We start from the raw sequence: 17,232 nt of genomic DNA on the forward strand, positions 1-17,232 counted from the left end.
GTTTTTGCAGCTGCTAAATGTATACCTGCTTGTTTTCAAATGTTTCTTTTATTTTATTCTTTGATAGTATTGACATAAACATTGCTACAGGAACATTAGGTGAACACATCCCCTTCTTGGATGCACTCCCCACTGTGCTTTGCCAGTACAGAGTGGCCTCAGGACCACTGTGGATTTACCTTCCACCAAGGATCTTTGCATAGTTTTGTCTCATGTACCACTTTCCCTTTTAACCAGTAGCACAGGCTTTCCTTTCCCTTTGGAAATTTTTCAATCAAGAGACTTCCTGTATGAGCTGGTGGCAGCAATTAAAGAATGATATGGAAAGCTGGGAACAGGCTTATCTCTCAAATAGCTCTGTGACTGGGGCTTGCAAAGGTGGAATAAGGATTTGGAGTGATTTCTATTGTGGTGTATATGGCAGCACCTGAAATAGTACAAGATACTGTCTATACCAAGACTAACAAATATCTGTGATATCTCACTCACCATAATATGGTAACTCCTAATAGATAAAGGCTCTTTAATGCTAATCACAGCAAATGCTCTCCACATGTCTTAAAGGAGTTGTTCAGCCTAACATATTATGGTCAGTGTAGCAGACTGATCTTCTGTAGAATACCGAATTTAAAATCAGCTCAAAAATGTATTTGGCATAGGATATATATATTTTTGCCTGAGACTGGCATAACAGCACACATGATCAATTTATCAAAGTCTTCATATCCTTTTAGTTTAATTTAAAAAATTAACATTTCTGCATTATACAATGTCCCATTTTACAAGAGGGGCATTAACAGACAAAAGAATATCAGTTTACAAAATTCCAAATCCCATGTTGGGCCAACAGAACTGCTTTATGATAACTGTAGGAAGTCACTGAGACACACCAAACCTACAGCCACTTGATGTTGTCCTTAAACTCAGATTTTCAGAGTGGATTTGTGCATGGTGTGATGGCTCTCATGATAACACAGAATCATTTTATACACTAGCTCCTAATAAATTGTGGAGCATACTTCTAGAGAGTTGTTAGTAATAGCATTTTATTTGTTCCTCCAACCTGAGTACAAGTAAAAATCCTTTGCATCTTAATCTTGGGAAGCACCTGAGAAGCTCAGTCAAAATAGCAAGGCTGTGAACACATGAGAATCCCAAAAATGCAGACACAGACAAATGAGGTGAGAAATTGAAATTAGGATACTGATCAAAGTAGCTATCATCTGAAGATCCATGGAAATCAAGATGTATAAAATATCCTCCACACAGATTCCTAATAGAGGCATACCTTCTAGAAAAGTTGATCTGTAGTCTACAGATTCACTTGAAACCATTTCTGTTGTTGGACTTACGCTCCTTGCGCTCACCAGCCTGTCCAGGTGAGGAGTGTGCACTCTGCCATCATAACGCACTAGGTCACTTCCCAGATCTGAAAAGGGATGAGAAAGGAGTATTAGAAAATCCTCATGTTTTTGGTATGCCAGTACTAATTTATCTATTTATTTAAATTTACATGCTCTGCTCTGCTGGGAAGAGGGTCAGGTTGTTGCTGTGGTGGACATGCAGGACTTGAACTTGAGCTATTTGAAAGGAGCAAGATTTTCTGCAAAAAAATCTTGTGTTGAACACACACTCTTGGCCATACTGGAAGACCAAAGACAGCTTTGAAGACTCTAGGGCCAGCTTTATTGTCTGACTGTGATACTGCATCAGGACAAGACTTGGTTATACACTAGCTGCCATCCTCCTCCCACCTTACATAGTGTGGCAGCTCCGACTGGAAGGGAACCCAGACACAGGGGACACAGAGGAACCAGTCTGACCAAGTTCCTGATTTGGGGGAACAAGAGACCAGGAGACTGCAGTGCTCTGTGTCTTGCACAACTCAGGTACAGCCTGGAGGAATGCAAGGCAACTGGATGAAGCTGACGTACTTGTGATTCCATGCATATTATTTACTCATCCTCTCTTCCAAAGCTGATTGGGGAAGAGAAGTTACTAAGTTTTCCTAATAGCTCAGAGTTCCTCTGAAATCTTTCTGCTTAAGGCATAATGTGGCTCTTCACCCAGCTCAGGCTCTTGCCAAGCACTGAAATTCAACTAAACATTGAGACTTGATTGTGAAACATCTGCTGACAGGTTACAAAAGGGCAGCGTGTGGCAGTTAAACAAAACACAAAATTATGTCAGTTTTTAAAATCTAAGGTATAATAATGGAGTTATTTGATGAGACTGATTATGATGGACCTTTAATTTGTTTCTTCTTCCTTCTCCAGAGGAAAAATACCAGAAAGATAAAAATTAAGACTGATGTTGAAAGAACTCCAGCAATTAGTGCTGTGAAATTCTGATCTTGCCGGATCAGCACTTTTCCGATAACTGTTGACAAAACTTCTTGCTTCCACTGAAATAACAAGAAAAAAAATAGTGTAATGATTTCCAAAGACAAGTAAGAACTAGATTATTAGTACTAAAATATGAGCTGATATGTCCCATATGTATTAAATCTTGATTTTGTGATGCTGTACTGTGATAAGACACTGGGAGTGGAGAAATTGTCATATTGGTGTACACAAAAACAGATCTACATTTTTATGACTCATTACTCACCTTCAAGAGCTCTGGTAGTGACACAGCTCTGTATTTGATACACCACACACAAAGCATGAACTCAGATGCACTCTGGATTACAGGGTCCCACAGCTACCAGATTCAAAATGTTAAATTCATACTTTTACTCAAATAGTGAACGGAATCAGCCTATGGATATATGGGCTGAAAGTTACATTGAAAAAGATAGCCCAACTGTCTTTAATATGTGTCCTTCTGGCAAAAATACGCTGTAACATCAAACTCCCTCTCTTGTTGACAGCATGCTTGCATTTTAGTTCCCAAGGTCACATGAGCCTGTCCCTTGCCAGCTTCTAGCTTGTTGACAGTTTAAAGAAACAAAACAAAACAAAAAAACCAACCCCAAAAATCAACAACCAAACAAACACCAAGCAGCTAACAGGGAAAAACTGTTTTAGGTCACACAGCACTAGCTCAGTCAGTTGGAATGCATTTGGCCATCTTTTCTCTTCCTCCTGTGGAATTCATCCCTCTGGGTACTGTAATGATGGATTTGCCCGTCAAAAGAGCAAATTTTCTTCTTCGCTGGGCAGACTACAATTTCTGAGTCTCCTTGCCAGTAAACAAGCAGAAACCTTATTTAACCCCTTTATGTTTTGTTCTTTTCTAGGCATGAAACATGTCACACATATCTGTGTCTTAGAGGCTAAGAAAATATCACATAGCAGAACTAATTGAATGCAGTGTCAGTCCTGGTTGCACATGTAAAAATACAACATATAAACTGAATGCAACCTGTGCACAAGTCTTATATGAAACCAGGCACTTAGAAGTCTGGGAAACATTCACCAAAAGGAGAGCTGCATCTGATTTTATAGTTTGCCTGACATAACCAAGAAATTTAATCTTAACTTTTATACTTAATTAAAAAAAAATAAAATAAATTACTAGTTACCATATTAATAAATCAAATTAGTTATTACTGTTTACTTAGATTGCAGTAGCATAAAGGAATATCATTCACAGCCCAGGATCCTGGAAGAACTCCATAAAGACATAGAAAAATAGATGTTCCGGCTTCAAAGAGCTTACATAGACTTTGGTCCTAATCAGACTTACATGACCAGCAAAGTCTCCACTGTCTTCAGTGAATCAGAGTGCAGTTTAAAGGTAATCCCATTCCAATTTCCATTTATAAGTGTTTAAAAAAATACAAATGTATTGAAAGATTTATGTCTTATTCCATAAATCAGTATGTCTACAATTTAAATTTGCAGTAGCACACGGAATGACTCTAGTGAGACCACCTCTAGAGCAATGACTCAAACATTTGTTCTAAGTTACATTTGTCCTTTCTTATAAAAAGAATTGACATGAAATTATAAAATGCAGACAAAAACATCTTTCAGGAAGGATCAGATCCTCTTGACTGGAGCAGAATTTTTTGTTGAAAAAAGGGCTTGTGTGTTCCAAACTTCATTATAGCTTCTTATTCTTCCCCATGTTTCCTCTTGTGTTTGGATTAATAACTATAATTTTATTTCTGTGCTTAGTTCAGGTCCTACTTTGTGCCTAAGGCTCCAGAAACTCTCTGTACAAACAGGTCATAATAACAATGACAATAATACTTATTTTAAAATAGTTGATATTATTTGAATTTCCATCCCAAACAAACAGGGATAGAGATACCTCTGTAAGCACAGGCTTAGGCTTAAATTTTATTGGTTCAATAGTGACACTGTGAATGATAATAAAAATGGCATTAATATCTCACGTGTGGTGTAGTTGCCTCACCTCTATATTTAGCTCACTGTTGGATTTCAGGAGATCACTGGGAACTGTACACAGAATTGATTCCGACTGCAGGAGAAGGTTTTCGCAGCTTTTATTTCCAACTTTTAGCACCTCGCCTTTAACAGCTTCTGAATCAATATAATTTCCCTTGGAAAAAAAAAATCAATTTCATATTACATAACCATCTCATAAAATTTAAGTAGTTACAAGCTTGGAAAATGTTTTTAATGGAAAATAAATTGTGAAATAAAAGACTAATATGAATTTACACTGTCCTGTCAATATGCATGTAATAAGGTTTTTCATGAAAGTGGGACTTTGACAGACAAGCCGGGGTAGGATGGTAAAGTTTACAGATAAAATCTGCTGTCACTAACACTCATACAGTTCACATAGATTTCTAAAAATGTAAATGTCTGAGGGATTAATCCTGTTGGTCCTGTTTAGATTTTTGTATAATTTGTGCAAGAAGGGATGCTTTACGTAACGCTGTTGTTTACACAAAACTGGCATTATATTATCCACAAGCTAAAGGCATCTCAAACATTTTGTTTTGCAAATGGTTATGGCAGCAGAAGTGAAGCTTTCAAAAAGAAGTAATTAATTATAACAATACACAAGTCTGTTAAAATCATGTTCCAGAGACCAAAAAGGAAAAAAACCTTGGTAAAAATGAGAGCATGATAATTGCACTCCATACTAAGTAAACCAGCTCTCATATCCCCGACTTGGATGAAAAATCATTCCTTCTGATATTGTGATAGTAGAATCCAAAGGCCAAGTTTAAGATCTTTTGTTCTCAGGAGTGCATCTCTATTTAAGAAGCTGCCCTAGCCCATGTACAGCCCAGCTCAAGATGAAACAAGAGGCATATTAAGTGGGATTAGAAGGGGAGAAGGGAGTGTAGGACTAATACAGGCTATTTATATGGGCTGGACCTGGGAGTTTTCCATGAGAAGGGAGGAAGGCATCCCAGCTGACACCACTATGAAGCCTTGTATATTAGAAAGGAAACAAGAATCCCATTCTGAGGGGCAAAAAATAATCTTACGTCGGCATACATTTTAGATCTGCTGCAGAATGAGACTGAACCCAAGGAAAAGTGTAATAAACATATAAGAGAGACAATTTAATGTCATATTTTGATGGCAAAGCCACACCCCAGGTAAATGCTTTTTAATTGCTGGCCACAAAAGTCCATTTCACACTCTATTTATGTCTAGTTGGAGCCATTCTGTTTGGTGCTAAGTAAGAAAATATTCCTGGGCCAGGGAGCACGTGAAAGCTTATTGCTAATTAGTATGGAGACTTGCGGCAGATTGTGACAAATCTTTCCTCTGAATGATATACCTCAAAAGACTCAAATTAATTTTTCCATTTTCAGGATAAAGATATTATCCTAGAGACTGTGGTTGAGTGGTCTCTTCTTCTACACCAAAGCCTAGAATTTTTTTCTCCACTGAAACTGATACTTACCCTAATGGAAAAAAAGAAATCATAGTGATGTTTCCTAAGGTGGTCCTTACCCACGTATAAAGATGGTAGCTTTTACTTACTACTATGACCATTATGTTATCATTAATATGTTATAGCTTCAAAGATATTCACTATGATATCTAAATATACTAAGAGTTTCAAAACTCTTTCAGTGGTGGTTTTCCTCTTCTCGGGACAACAGAATTTGCCTACAATTTGAAGAAAAGGAGGAAACTGGCTCCTGTGAGAACTGGGAAAAAAATTTCCTCTTTTCAAATGGGTATTACTGCCTTCTTGGGGAGCAATGCCATCGAATGCAAGCTAGAGAAATTCATTACTGTACTGGGTAGCTGTTGCAACTCAATCTGATAGCACAACCACCTCACAACTTTAGAGAGATGGGAATAACTTGTCTGAAAGTCTAAATGCAGCAGGAGAACTGCAAACTAAGGTGTGGAAACTTTGAAATTGTGTCAGAAGCACTTTTGAGGCTCCTAAGCAGAGTGAGCAGGTTGACTTGGGAAGAATGAGTAATTACTGCAGCTGCAGAGGCTCTTCTTCAGCTTGCTCAAAAATACCAATTGCCATATTGCTCTCTTTTGGTTCAGGTTTCAAGAGTAACAATTTCCTATGCAATGTGGAAGAAGTTTGACAATAGAGTGGCCTATAAATAAGAAAGATTTCCTTAAGATTGTCTCATGAACAATGTTTTGCACTGGCTTAGGGATAGAGTAGGCAATACAGTAAGTCTTGTCCTACTCTGAATTTTCAGTGCCAGAGCATAGCCAAGACCTCAGATGTGCTGTGTAGCAACACAGTTGTTACACATTGAGCTACAACTGTGCTATGTACTTCTTCAGTGGAAGATTTATATTTATAAATACACTTTAGTTACTGGTGGCCCATGCCTAAGCCTCCTCTGGAATAATGCACAGAGTCCCTGCACCAGCTTAGTGCACAATCACAATCACAACCCCAGAATGGGCCAGGCCTCTGGGCTAACTGGAGAAAGATGTTTTTATTTTCTTATTTATTTGTTGGTTTCTTTGGGGTTTTTTCACAACTAGGATGCACTGAGCTGTCAGCAGCCCAGCTTGCAGGTCTGGATCAGCGGCTTCTAAGGGAGGCAGCAAGTGGACTCTCTCCTCTTCAAGAGACTCAGCAGTGAAACACCAGAATTTCTCCTACCCTGACAGCTTTCCATGTTGGCAGGGGAAGGGAGCACTTCTGAAGTGGTATCTTCATGGCATGGAAGCAGAGAGTTGTCTAAAGCCACTCTGTCATGACCCCTCTGACTGGGGCATGGTGGGCACCAAGACACTTGAAAAAGCCATGTCCGTGGCAAAGGAAGACAGTGATGTGGGATGTTGAGAGGCTGGCACTGAAGACAAGGATAGTGTTTTGGCATTTGTGGCACACAGTGCCTTGACTGTGTTTTAAATAGAAAACCTAATGTTTTCTTGTGTATAACATTTTCTTACAAAAACATCTTGTGGTCATCAGGGGAAACCAAACAGAACATTTCAATCGGTACCCACTGTCATTTGATGAAAGCCAAATATGTCACACTAGATTAGTTAGATTGAAAAACTTGTGATAAAAGCTCCCTCCACCCCTCTGAAACTAATTAAGAAAGAGATAAAAGAACTTTGGTTTGGTAGAACAGACTGTTCACTGAAGCAAGCTGCCATTTAATTTCATGCTGAGCTTGCTTAATTACTGCACAAAATATGATCATGAGGCATGTAAACTTGTGTGTGAATTTTTGAATGTGGGTACGGGGCAAGGGAAAAGTGTTGCCAGTATGGCTTGTAATGCTCTTTTGGCTCCTGACTATAATTTATGAAAGTTGCCTCACTGTTTTGATAGAAGCACCCCACTATAACTAATTCTATTTAGAGGAAGATGTTAAATTGGTGCCTGTTCATGCCTCATTCTAGGAGACCAGCTTTCACTAAAGCTATTCTCCAGCTGGTTGTCAGGAAATAACCAGGACATTAGGCTTAGGGAGACATTTGCCTTGGGTGCCATCACTACAGGTCAATACTACAAAACTGTAACTTTGGTCAGTTGTCACTAGGACAGTCCTCAGTCAGCCTTTCTTATCTAAATGTTTTTTTTTCTTCCCCAGCAAAAAACAGCACCAGAGAGTTCTTCAGGGAGAATAAAAGAGTAAACAAAGTAAAGAGTTTAAAAAACCAACTAATTTTTGACTCAGTCATGGTGAAGATTATAGAGCAAGTCCTCATGGAAGCACTTCCAGGCAGAGGAAGGACAAGAACATAATTGGGAACAGCCAGCACAGGTTTCCCAAGAGTGTATTTTGCCTAACCAACCTTCTGTGCAGACAGGACTTGCTCTGAAGATGAAAGAAGAGCATTGGATATGTGGACTTTGATTTTAGCAAGTTGTGCAATGCAATCTCTCCTAGCAATGAAAAAAAAAATAGGATGGTATGGACTGGATGGATAGTCTATAGCATGAGTGAAAAACTGATTGGACACAGATGAAATCTTAGAAGTCTAGTAAGTGGCATTTGCCAGTGGCTGATACTGGGACCAATACTGCTTAAAATGTTTATTGAAAACCTGGACAAAGGGATAGGATGCATTGTCTTTGAGCTGTCAGATGACATCAAACTTAGGAAAATGACTGATACACTGGACCATAATGTGAAATGAGGCAGCAGGATTCCACTGTAGTGATGAAGGCTCAGCACACATTTTAGCAGCAGCGAAGCCAGTAGATTGAAGGTGATTGTACTATTTTGGTCAGCATTTGTGAAGCCACACCTTGAGAACTGTGTCAAGTTTTGAACCCCACAGAAAAAGATAATAACAAACTGGATGAGGTACAGAAGAGGGCCACTGAGCTAGGAGGGGAGCTCAAGCATAGGACACACAATGCAAGGCTAGTGGAGCTGAGCTTTTTAAAGCTGTAGAATCTCCATTCTTGGAGATTTTCAAAACTCATTTATACAAAGCCATAGGCAACCTGACCTAATTTTTAATTTAGCCCTGTTTTGAGCAATGGGGTTAGACTATGAAGACCTCCAGAGGTTCCTTCCAATCTACATTATTCTGAGATTCTTCTCAAATTAGTCCTCTTTCCAACTGGTTGATATGCATGACCTGGAAAACACTGGAAAACACTGCTGTCGTTGCACAGAGGCACTGAGCCATGCAGCAGCTATATATTCCCAGATCTCTGTTGACCTGCACACCAGAACTCTTTCTAGCATTCCTCCATAAAAGCAATGTAAAAAAAAAAAAACCAAAAACAAACCAATTATTCTTTGGTATTTGCCCAAAACACTTTGCAAAGATGGATGAATACTCAGAGTTTGGCTGGAACTCAGCATGGCTGACAGGACATCTGAAGTAATCCTTCTGATGTCTTGCAGCTCAGAATTTGGCCCACTGGACTATCTTGGATTCAAAGACCATAGAGCTTCAAGATTTCTCCACTGTGATGGGGGAGAAGTTTTGGCCTACAGAGCTATACAAGAGTCACACAAAGAGATGACCCAAGCATTAAGACTGATTGTCTTCCATAAAACATTTCTATCAATTATATTTTATAGAAATTATAGATGTGTATATAAATAACATATAAATAAGAATAAATTTTCATAAGCATGCATTATAAACTAGAAATATCCACATTTATTCCTTTTCTATTTAATATTGTAACTCAGAAAAAAATAGATTTCAAGAAATTGGATTCTTGCAAAATGGATTTAACTTTTTCTGCAGCACTGTAGTAGAGAGCGACCTGTGCTAGTGGAGGCCCAGGATTCCTAAGAGATGTTTCTCAGTGCTATGTAGGCTATTCTCAGTGCTCTTTGAAGAGGCATTCAGCATCAACTTTGCATTTTTCATGGATCCATAAATATTTAGGCTACAGCAGTGACTGATCCTCATGAGTGACTTTGTGCACAGGCCAGAATTTCCCTCAGCTCAAGAGAACCAAAGAAGCCAGACCACATATTTTGTGAGGAAGGACACAAAACCATGTGACAGTAAGAGCCAGGGCTCGTGCACAGACCACATACTTCAGGTTCTGGGCTGCTGGCCATGTTTAATCCTGAACTGGTGATGCAGCTTATTGCAATCAGAAGCTGATGCAGTGTGGTCCTCCCATGAGGGCAAGGAAAGCCCCTCTCCCACTTTACCTGATGCCAACAACCACCCTGGTACATATTTCTTTGTTTTCACCTCTGCATCTTTTCAGTTGTAACAACTGGGCTCGGGTGAATGCAGTACTGAACACAGTGCTCTCACTGCCCTTGCTTCCTTGGGGCTTCCTTTATTTAATAAAAACGTCTGTTCCACACTGTGCTGCTGATATGCACTTGCGAATAATTGAAAAACTTATTTCAGCATTTCTTACCTTAATTTCCAGAACATTTTGGTTGCCTCTTGAGATGAACACTGGCTTTTCAAAATGCTTAAATACAGGATTATTCACGTAATCAAAATCAAAGTACAGGGAGCTGACACCATCAAAAATAAAGAACACTTTGGTTACAAAAGGTGGTTGGAGATTGAAAGCTTTCAGTGAAGGTGTTGTACAGCAGATTATCTCTGAGCTAGAGCGGTGACTACAGGCCTGTAAAAAAAAACCAAAGAGGTAATTGCAGTATGTACATGCATAGGAAGTCACTGATTAATGCTACTTTCTTTAACAATACATATATATTGAAAAAATAAACACCAGGGGTCTTGTTCCTCTTTAACCAAAGCAAAATCCTGATCAGTGCTACACAGCGTTTACGTAGAGCTGGGAGAAAAGTATAAAAACTTCATGTCAATGGTGTTTGCACTCTTGTTGAGGAAATGTTCAAGTAAACAAGCTTCCTGGTCTGATTGTTCACAGCACTTTTAAAGTAAATATTTTGCAGATAATTAATGGAAAATTATTTTCAAAGCCAAGGACCATAAGGAGGCTAGCCTGATGTACTGAGCAGCCATAGTTCATCTTACCCATCCTGTCACAGTCACTGCCACATGGATTTCTCTTTCTTTTTCACTACCAAAGCAATAGTAAGGGACCAGAGGACAAGGTAAAAGCCAACAAAGCTAACTGGAACAGTAGAAAGCAGAAGTAAAGCACAGTTTACCCACAGTGTAGTTGCTCTGTTTCCAGAAAGGCATTATGGACTCTGTGACAAAGGGCTTTAGAGCCAAAGACACTGTGGATTCTGGGCCACAAAAGCTCAGCAAAGTGTGTCTTCTTTCTAAAATTGTATAGGTAAGGCCCCAGATGTGTGGCACTTGGTGTCTAGGTACAGTCCTGCAAGTCCCTGCTGAGAGCGTGACTGTGGGACATGCTTTGCACTGTATCTTGGACCAGCAGGGATGAGATGCTTGCCCCTCACTGCTGCCTGACTCCCTTAGGAGCTGCCTGACAACAGGCATGAAGCCACACTTGTCCCCCCCTCTGCCACTATTCCTTATGATGGCCTGCTCTGGGGGAAAGCTGATGATGCACCCCAAGATCAGAAGACCTTCCAGAGGATGCTTTGTGCCACAGGGATGTGATCCAGTGCAAAATGCAGGACTCATCTAAACTGCCTTTGTAATTGACAGAGGGACAGCAGCTCACCTAGAGTGGGCTTCATCTGATCCACTTTAGACAGCAGCTTTAATTAGATTAACAGTGCTCTAGAAGAGCCAACTTTCTCTGGACCATGAAGGTTTGTTTCTACTGTCAACAGGACATCTACAAGCATCAGTGGGAGGCACAAGGGGTGCTGGGCTGCACCACACAAACTGCAGAGTGGCTTGTTTGTGATGGTATTGTGTACACCCTCCCCTGTGCCTGCCGTTCATGCTGCCTACCAAGGATATGGTTGAAGGACTTCTGGCATAAACAAAGCTGCTTCAGTCCCACAAAAGTATTTCTCTTCCAACTGTACAAACCTTCTGTAAGTAGTCCCCTGTGCACTGTGCCCTGAGAGCAGATTAAATATTTTATTTAAAAATATAAAATAAAATAGCGTCTCTGACGTATGTCCCAGTCAGAATGGGGCTAAGCTCCTAGTCATCATAAATCTTATATCTGTTCTACAAAAAGACTTCCTTGGAAGATCAACAATGCTGTTGAATACCTTTGTGCATCTAGAGAAGGCCAAAATATATATTTTTCTGTTTTGTTTTCCAAATTAAATTTGTTCTCATAAAATGGCGCCAGAAGGAGCTGTGAAATTACTTTAAATTAATGCAATGTAATTTTGCTGTTTCAAATCAGTGACATAACTACTCTGGCAGTATCAGCTGTATGCTTCAAGCATTGGCTTGAAAACTGGGGTTAAATTAACCATCTAACAAATCAGGGCTTTTTTAAATCACCACAGCAACTCATGTCTCTGTGAATAATATTGTGAAATCTTGAATCTGCCAAGGGAAACATTTTCAACATTCTGAGCATTACAGTTTTAGAGCTCTCACATATATGTGAGCTGTGAGTTCGGCACTCAGTTAAATAACTTGGTGGAGCTCTCCATGATGCTAATGGGACTTGCACCTGTGTACCTAACAGCCCATTTAGATTCCTAGAAGAAAGTCAGAAATATTTTTGTAATGCCTATGTCAACAAGATAAACTGTGGGGCACAAGACAAGGCAGATTTTTGCGCCATTTGCTTACAGTATCAGATTGTTATTTTGAATACCTTATTATAAACCACTGACCATATCTCAGGCTTTGGTCTATCACATGGATCTAGAAATTAATTTGAATTAGTATGGAAATAATAAGATGCATCATTATTAGAATGGATGATCAAGCCATACTTTTCCGTGATATATGAATATTCATTAAGATATCTATCACATTGTGTCGATTCTTAAAAAGGATTACTAAAATATATATAATTATAAACCCATGTATGTCCCAAGTAATCATTATATTTATTTGATTAATGTAAATTCATTAGACTCTTTATCTACTGTAGAGTAGTGATGTTCCTTAAATGAATAGCAGTGGTATTCATAACTTTGTTTGTGGCTATCTATTAGAATCAGATACTTTACTTTATCAGGCTGGTCTCTGAAGCAGAAGCTTTCAGAAAATGATAAAAATCTAATAATACTCTTTGGAGGGGATGCAATGTGACTGATTGGTAAGGTCAAGAAAAATCTTATTTGCAATGCCCTTATTGGTACATGATTTGACATGACATTTTTACCTTGAAATTGGTTTTAGCAATTGAAGAATATGACGGTTTAGTTTTCAAGAAATATTGGATTGAGGATCTCTAAGAAAAACCCCCTTAATTCAATCTATAGCCTTCTCAATTAAGATACTGCCTATCACCCAGCACCTTTAACTTTTATTTAATTAGGCTTTAAAGTACATTCACTTTAAAAGCTAAGCATACATTTTTCTTGTGACTATAATCTACATCTGAAGACAATGAGGAAGAAAAAATATAAAAATTATGGAGCATTTCACAAGCATAAGTAAATTCTATACCCCAAAGGGAATAATAATCCATTGCACAATGCATATGACTCATCACTTAAGGTATGTATTCTTGTTTCATTTGTAAAATATGACCCTTGAGGCAATTAATTCAAACCTGACCCAGAGAACCTGAACTTCAGTGCCCAATTCAATTTTTTCATCTGACAGAACAACAGGAAAAGTATGAGGGAGGATCTCTGAGTTCCAGAGGTCTCCCAGCAGCTGACCCAGATTAGAGAAGGGCAGTTGGATGTGTATTACAGGATCTGCAGCTGTCAGAAAGGAGAAAAGGGCCAATTTGTTCTTTCATAAAAAGTAAACTTTTGGAGTTCCAGTGAAGAATGAAAGATGAATGAAGTTAAAGACAGACCTGGAGACTCTCCAACCATCTTTGCCAAAGGATGATTTCTCAACAGAAAAAGAAAATAAAGGTTTAAATTGAGGAAAAGCCCATTAAGAAGACTTTTCTTTGCAAAGCAGTGACCCTCAAGCAGTGTATCCTGAGGGTTTTTCAGAGAATTCATTGGCTTTTGCTGCCATTTCAGGTAGTACAATGAATGATCCTGATGGATGCGTAGCATTTTTATTTTAGTCATCTTCTTGGATGAAGGCATGGGAGATGATACTTCTAGTCTATCAGATCATCAGACCAGAAGGTAGAGTAAACCCTCTCTTGTTCTTGGATCTGAGAGCCAGCCCTTTGCACATCATGACCAATACTGACTGGGAGTCCAAATTCCTCCCTGGATTCAGGATGGTCTCCTTGAAGCACTACATCCCTGGCACCCTGGTGATTTTACACAGTGGCTTTTTCCTGACATCCCATGCTGTACTCTTTCGTTGGCAGGAGATGTGCATGACATACAGATTTGGCACAGAAAGAAAGACAAATAGTTCCCCTTTGTGGGGGAAACTCTTCACTGGGCTTCTGTGGCAGCTTTATGATATGGAGTCAAGACAGATTGAGGATCCAAGCCTGAGTCTGTTTGCATAGGGAGTCATGAATATCTTCAATAATCACACACTCACTACCCACACTTTACAGGGAATTTGTTTTATCATTATTTAATACATCTAAGGTAGACAGTGTTGAATTCTAAGCATCTTGATGAATATGAGTATGGATTGCTTACAAACTTGTAAACATTGAATGAAGTTTAGAACATTTTAAAATTCTCCTATAAAACATCAGGAAATAGCACCTAGCAGGAGGAAACTACGAAATGCTGAAGATCATTCAAAAGACTACTTACTGAAGAGATAATTAAAAGTCTGTGGAAAGAGAAGATCTTGCATAGCTACAGGGTCAGTTGTTGAAGGTCATGCATTAAGAAATGCTTCTTAGTTTTGCAGCCTTGCATATCTTGGGACATTCATTGTTAGAAGAGATTAAGGAGTGGGAATATAGATCCAAATTAGTTAATAGATGTAATATTAAAAATGGTACAACAAAGGATCCCCAAATGACCACTTGTTCGCTATGGGGAAATTAGTGAAAAATACAGGCTTTCAAAGAGAAAACATTTTTCTCAAGTGCTTCAGAAGCAGATGAATCATCTAGCATGACTTACAGCACAGGTTCCTGATCAAACACCATTCCAATCTGTGCACAGTGTTTTTTACAGGCACAATGAAAGGAGGGAACGAGCTGCTTCCCTGCTTGTGTACCTCACACAGGAACTGGATATGTGAACAGAAGTGAGAAGGTTTCCGTATTCTTATGCATTCTCTAGAGCTCTTGGGAATTTATGCAGCACTGCCTAAATTCATACTTTTTGTTCCTAGTCAGATCAAATGACAAAAAGAACTCATGAAATAGAAATTAAAAACAAACACTTTGCAATTATTGAAACATATGGTTCAATAACTCTAGAACATTTTTTTCACTCATTGAAATAAACTCAAAAATGGCAAAATGTATTATTTTGACAGCGTTAACATAGATTGTAATAGAAACACAACCAGTGTGAACACAGTACTGAACAATTTTAAGGAAATATAAATAAATATGAAATGAATACTGTACAATGGAAACAAGGCTTTTTTCCTCCATAGAAGAAAAACTTTCAGAAATACTAAACTACAAACATGCAAGCTGAGAACCCCAATTTAAATGTTTCTTCTATAGGGGGCTGGCATATTCCCCCCAAAACTTCTCAGTCTCAGTGAAACTGCACTTCTTATAGGAAGCTCTTCCAGAAAAACTTTTTTATCAGTTGTACCCCTCACTTCTTCCACTGGGATGGAAAGAGGCAGAGAAAAGCAAATGCCCCAGAGCGTGTCTGTTGGCTGTGCTCCCTGAGACTCTGGGATGCAGAGCATCCCCAACAGCCCCTGCTGTTTACAGAAGTGACCCTTCACTTACATTGTGACTCCATCAGGACTCTAGGCCACAAAGAACCCTGAGGACAGAGAGCTCACAGGAAAAGGTGAGAGCTGTTTTGATTTGGGCACCACCTGTTTTAAGCAAATGGAAATGGGTCTGGGAGGTGAGGGAAAGAATGAGAAGAGTTCTAGGAAATTACATATATCAGGAGAATTTGGAGCAGTTTCGTTGTTTTAACTGGAAAAGAAAAAGATGGAATCATAATGTAGTGCAAATGTATAAAATTAGCAAGAGAGACTGATAATCTGCTGCTGGTATCCACAGAGGGTTAAACAAGAAGATAGGTAATTAGCCACAGGATTTGGGTTAATTATTAGAAAGAAGTCTTTCCAAACCACTAGGTAAGCAGGTAGAGCAGCTCTCTCTAAAGCTTGTTTAAGCAAGATTGTGAAATTTCTTTCACAAGGAGCTTTAATAACAGCCTAAACAAATATCTGTCAGGCAGTGGTCTGCACACATTTGCTTCTGGCACAGAGAAGTGGGCCAGGCTAGGCTTTGTGGTCCCTCCCAGCTGCACTTTCCTTTGATGCTTTGGGATGTGTTTCAGTGCTGGCTTTGGTTTTCCCAAGAGCCAGAGTTTCTGAATGCTGACAAAAGCAGCTTCTTGGAGGATGCTAGTGGGAAAAACTGAAATGAAAAAGGGCTTAAATAACAATTTAAAAAAATGACTCATTTAGCTATCCTCTCCCAAACTAAGGAAGCAAAAATACATAACCTCAGCTATAGCACTTCCTGAGCATTTTGGGTTTGGTCTGTTCAGGACAACAACCTGTCTTCTCCTTTATAAATGGGATAGTTTGTCTGGATCCCTGGTGGGAATAGTTTCTCATTGTTTATTTTTGTAATGATTGGATGAAATGTTATATGCCTCATGCATAGAGACCAGAGCTTCCAGTGCAGGATAGGTAGGACTACAGCCATAGGCATCCTCCACCAGAAATTTCCTCAGTTACACAGTGCAATCTCATTTTGCTTGTTATAAATCTTCCCCTTCTACCTGAGAATTAATATTCTTACTTTAGAAATATGCCTGAGGTAGAGAATAGTGGCAGAAAAAAATAGCTGCCACAGAGGCAGGGAAGTCAAATGAGTGCCAGAAGCCTTTAATTTCAGTAGAGCAAAAATATATTGCTTGGGCAGTGTCAAAATATAAAACACTCTGGATTATAATCCGTTTGAGGTTATATTCCACCTTTTGTGCAGGGAGAATGAATTTGTGTACAGCTGTTCATGCACTGGGGCAATTTCTTAGAGATCAGGGGTGGTAGGAGATTTGTTTTTTTGGCAAATGTCATACACACTGCAAGGTGTGGAAAGAAAAAGAATAAAGGAGATAACTCTGTCTAAGTCCATGTCTGTTTTCAACAGCAGGTTAAAAGGCAGGATGAAACTAAACCACTGCTCAAAGGCAAGGTTGCTCTCCAATATTTGGGGGAGAGACTGAATTCTACAGTGTTTATTGGCTGGAGTTGCCAATCACTTTTGGACAGTGCATTTAATTCTTTAAAACTTCAGATTTTTCAAATCTGTTCAGAT

General features: G+C 39.0%; 1 protein-coding gene across 2 annotated transcripts in view; it reads right to left on the reverse strand.

Annotated features, from left to right (window-relative positions):
- Positions 1–17,232, reverse strand: part of MET (MET proto-oncogene, receptor tyrosine kinase) — a 90,239-nt gene that overhangs the window by 14,383 nt on the left and 58,624 nt on the right. For both annotated transcript variants that reach the window (XM_085042707.1, XM_085042718.1), the window contains exons 11-14: positions 10,234–10,452; positions 4,366–4,512; positions 2,248–2,404; positions 1,289–1,429 (exon numbers count right to left, since the gene is read on the reverse strand). In XM_085042707.1, coding sequence (XP_084898833.1) covers positions 1,289–1,429; positions 2,248–2,404; positions 4,366–4,512; positions 10,234–10,452 — 664 coding nt within the window. The remainder of the gene's footprint in view (positions 1–1,288; positions 1,430–2,247; positions 2,405–4,365; positions 4,513–10,233; positions 10,453–17,232) is intronic.

Source organism: Lichenostomus cassidix, chromosome 1Aa, assembly GCF_008360975.1.
Source record: "Lichenostomus cassidix isolate B80296 chromosome 1Aa, HeHo_3.0, whole genome shotgun sequence".
Classification (NCBI taxonomy): domain Eukaryota; kingdom Metazoa; phylum Chordata; class Aves; order Passeriformes; family Meliphagidae; genus Lichenostomus; species Lichenostomus cassidix.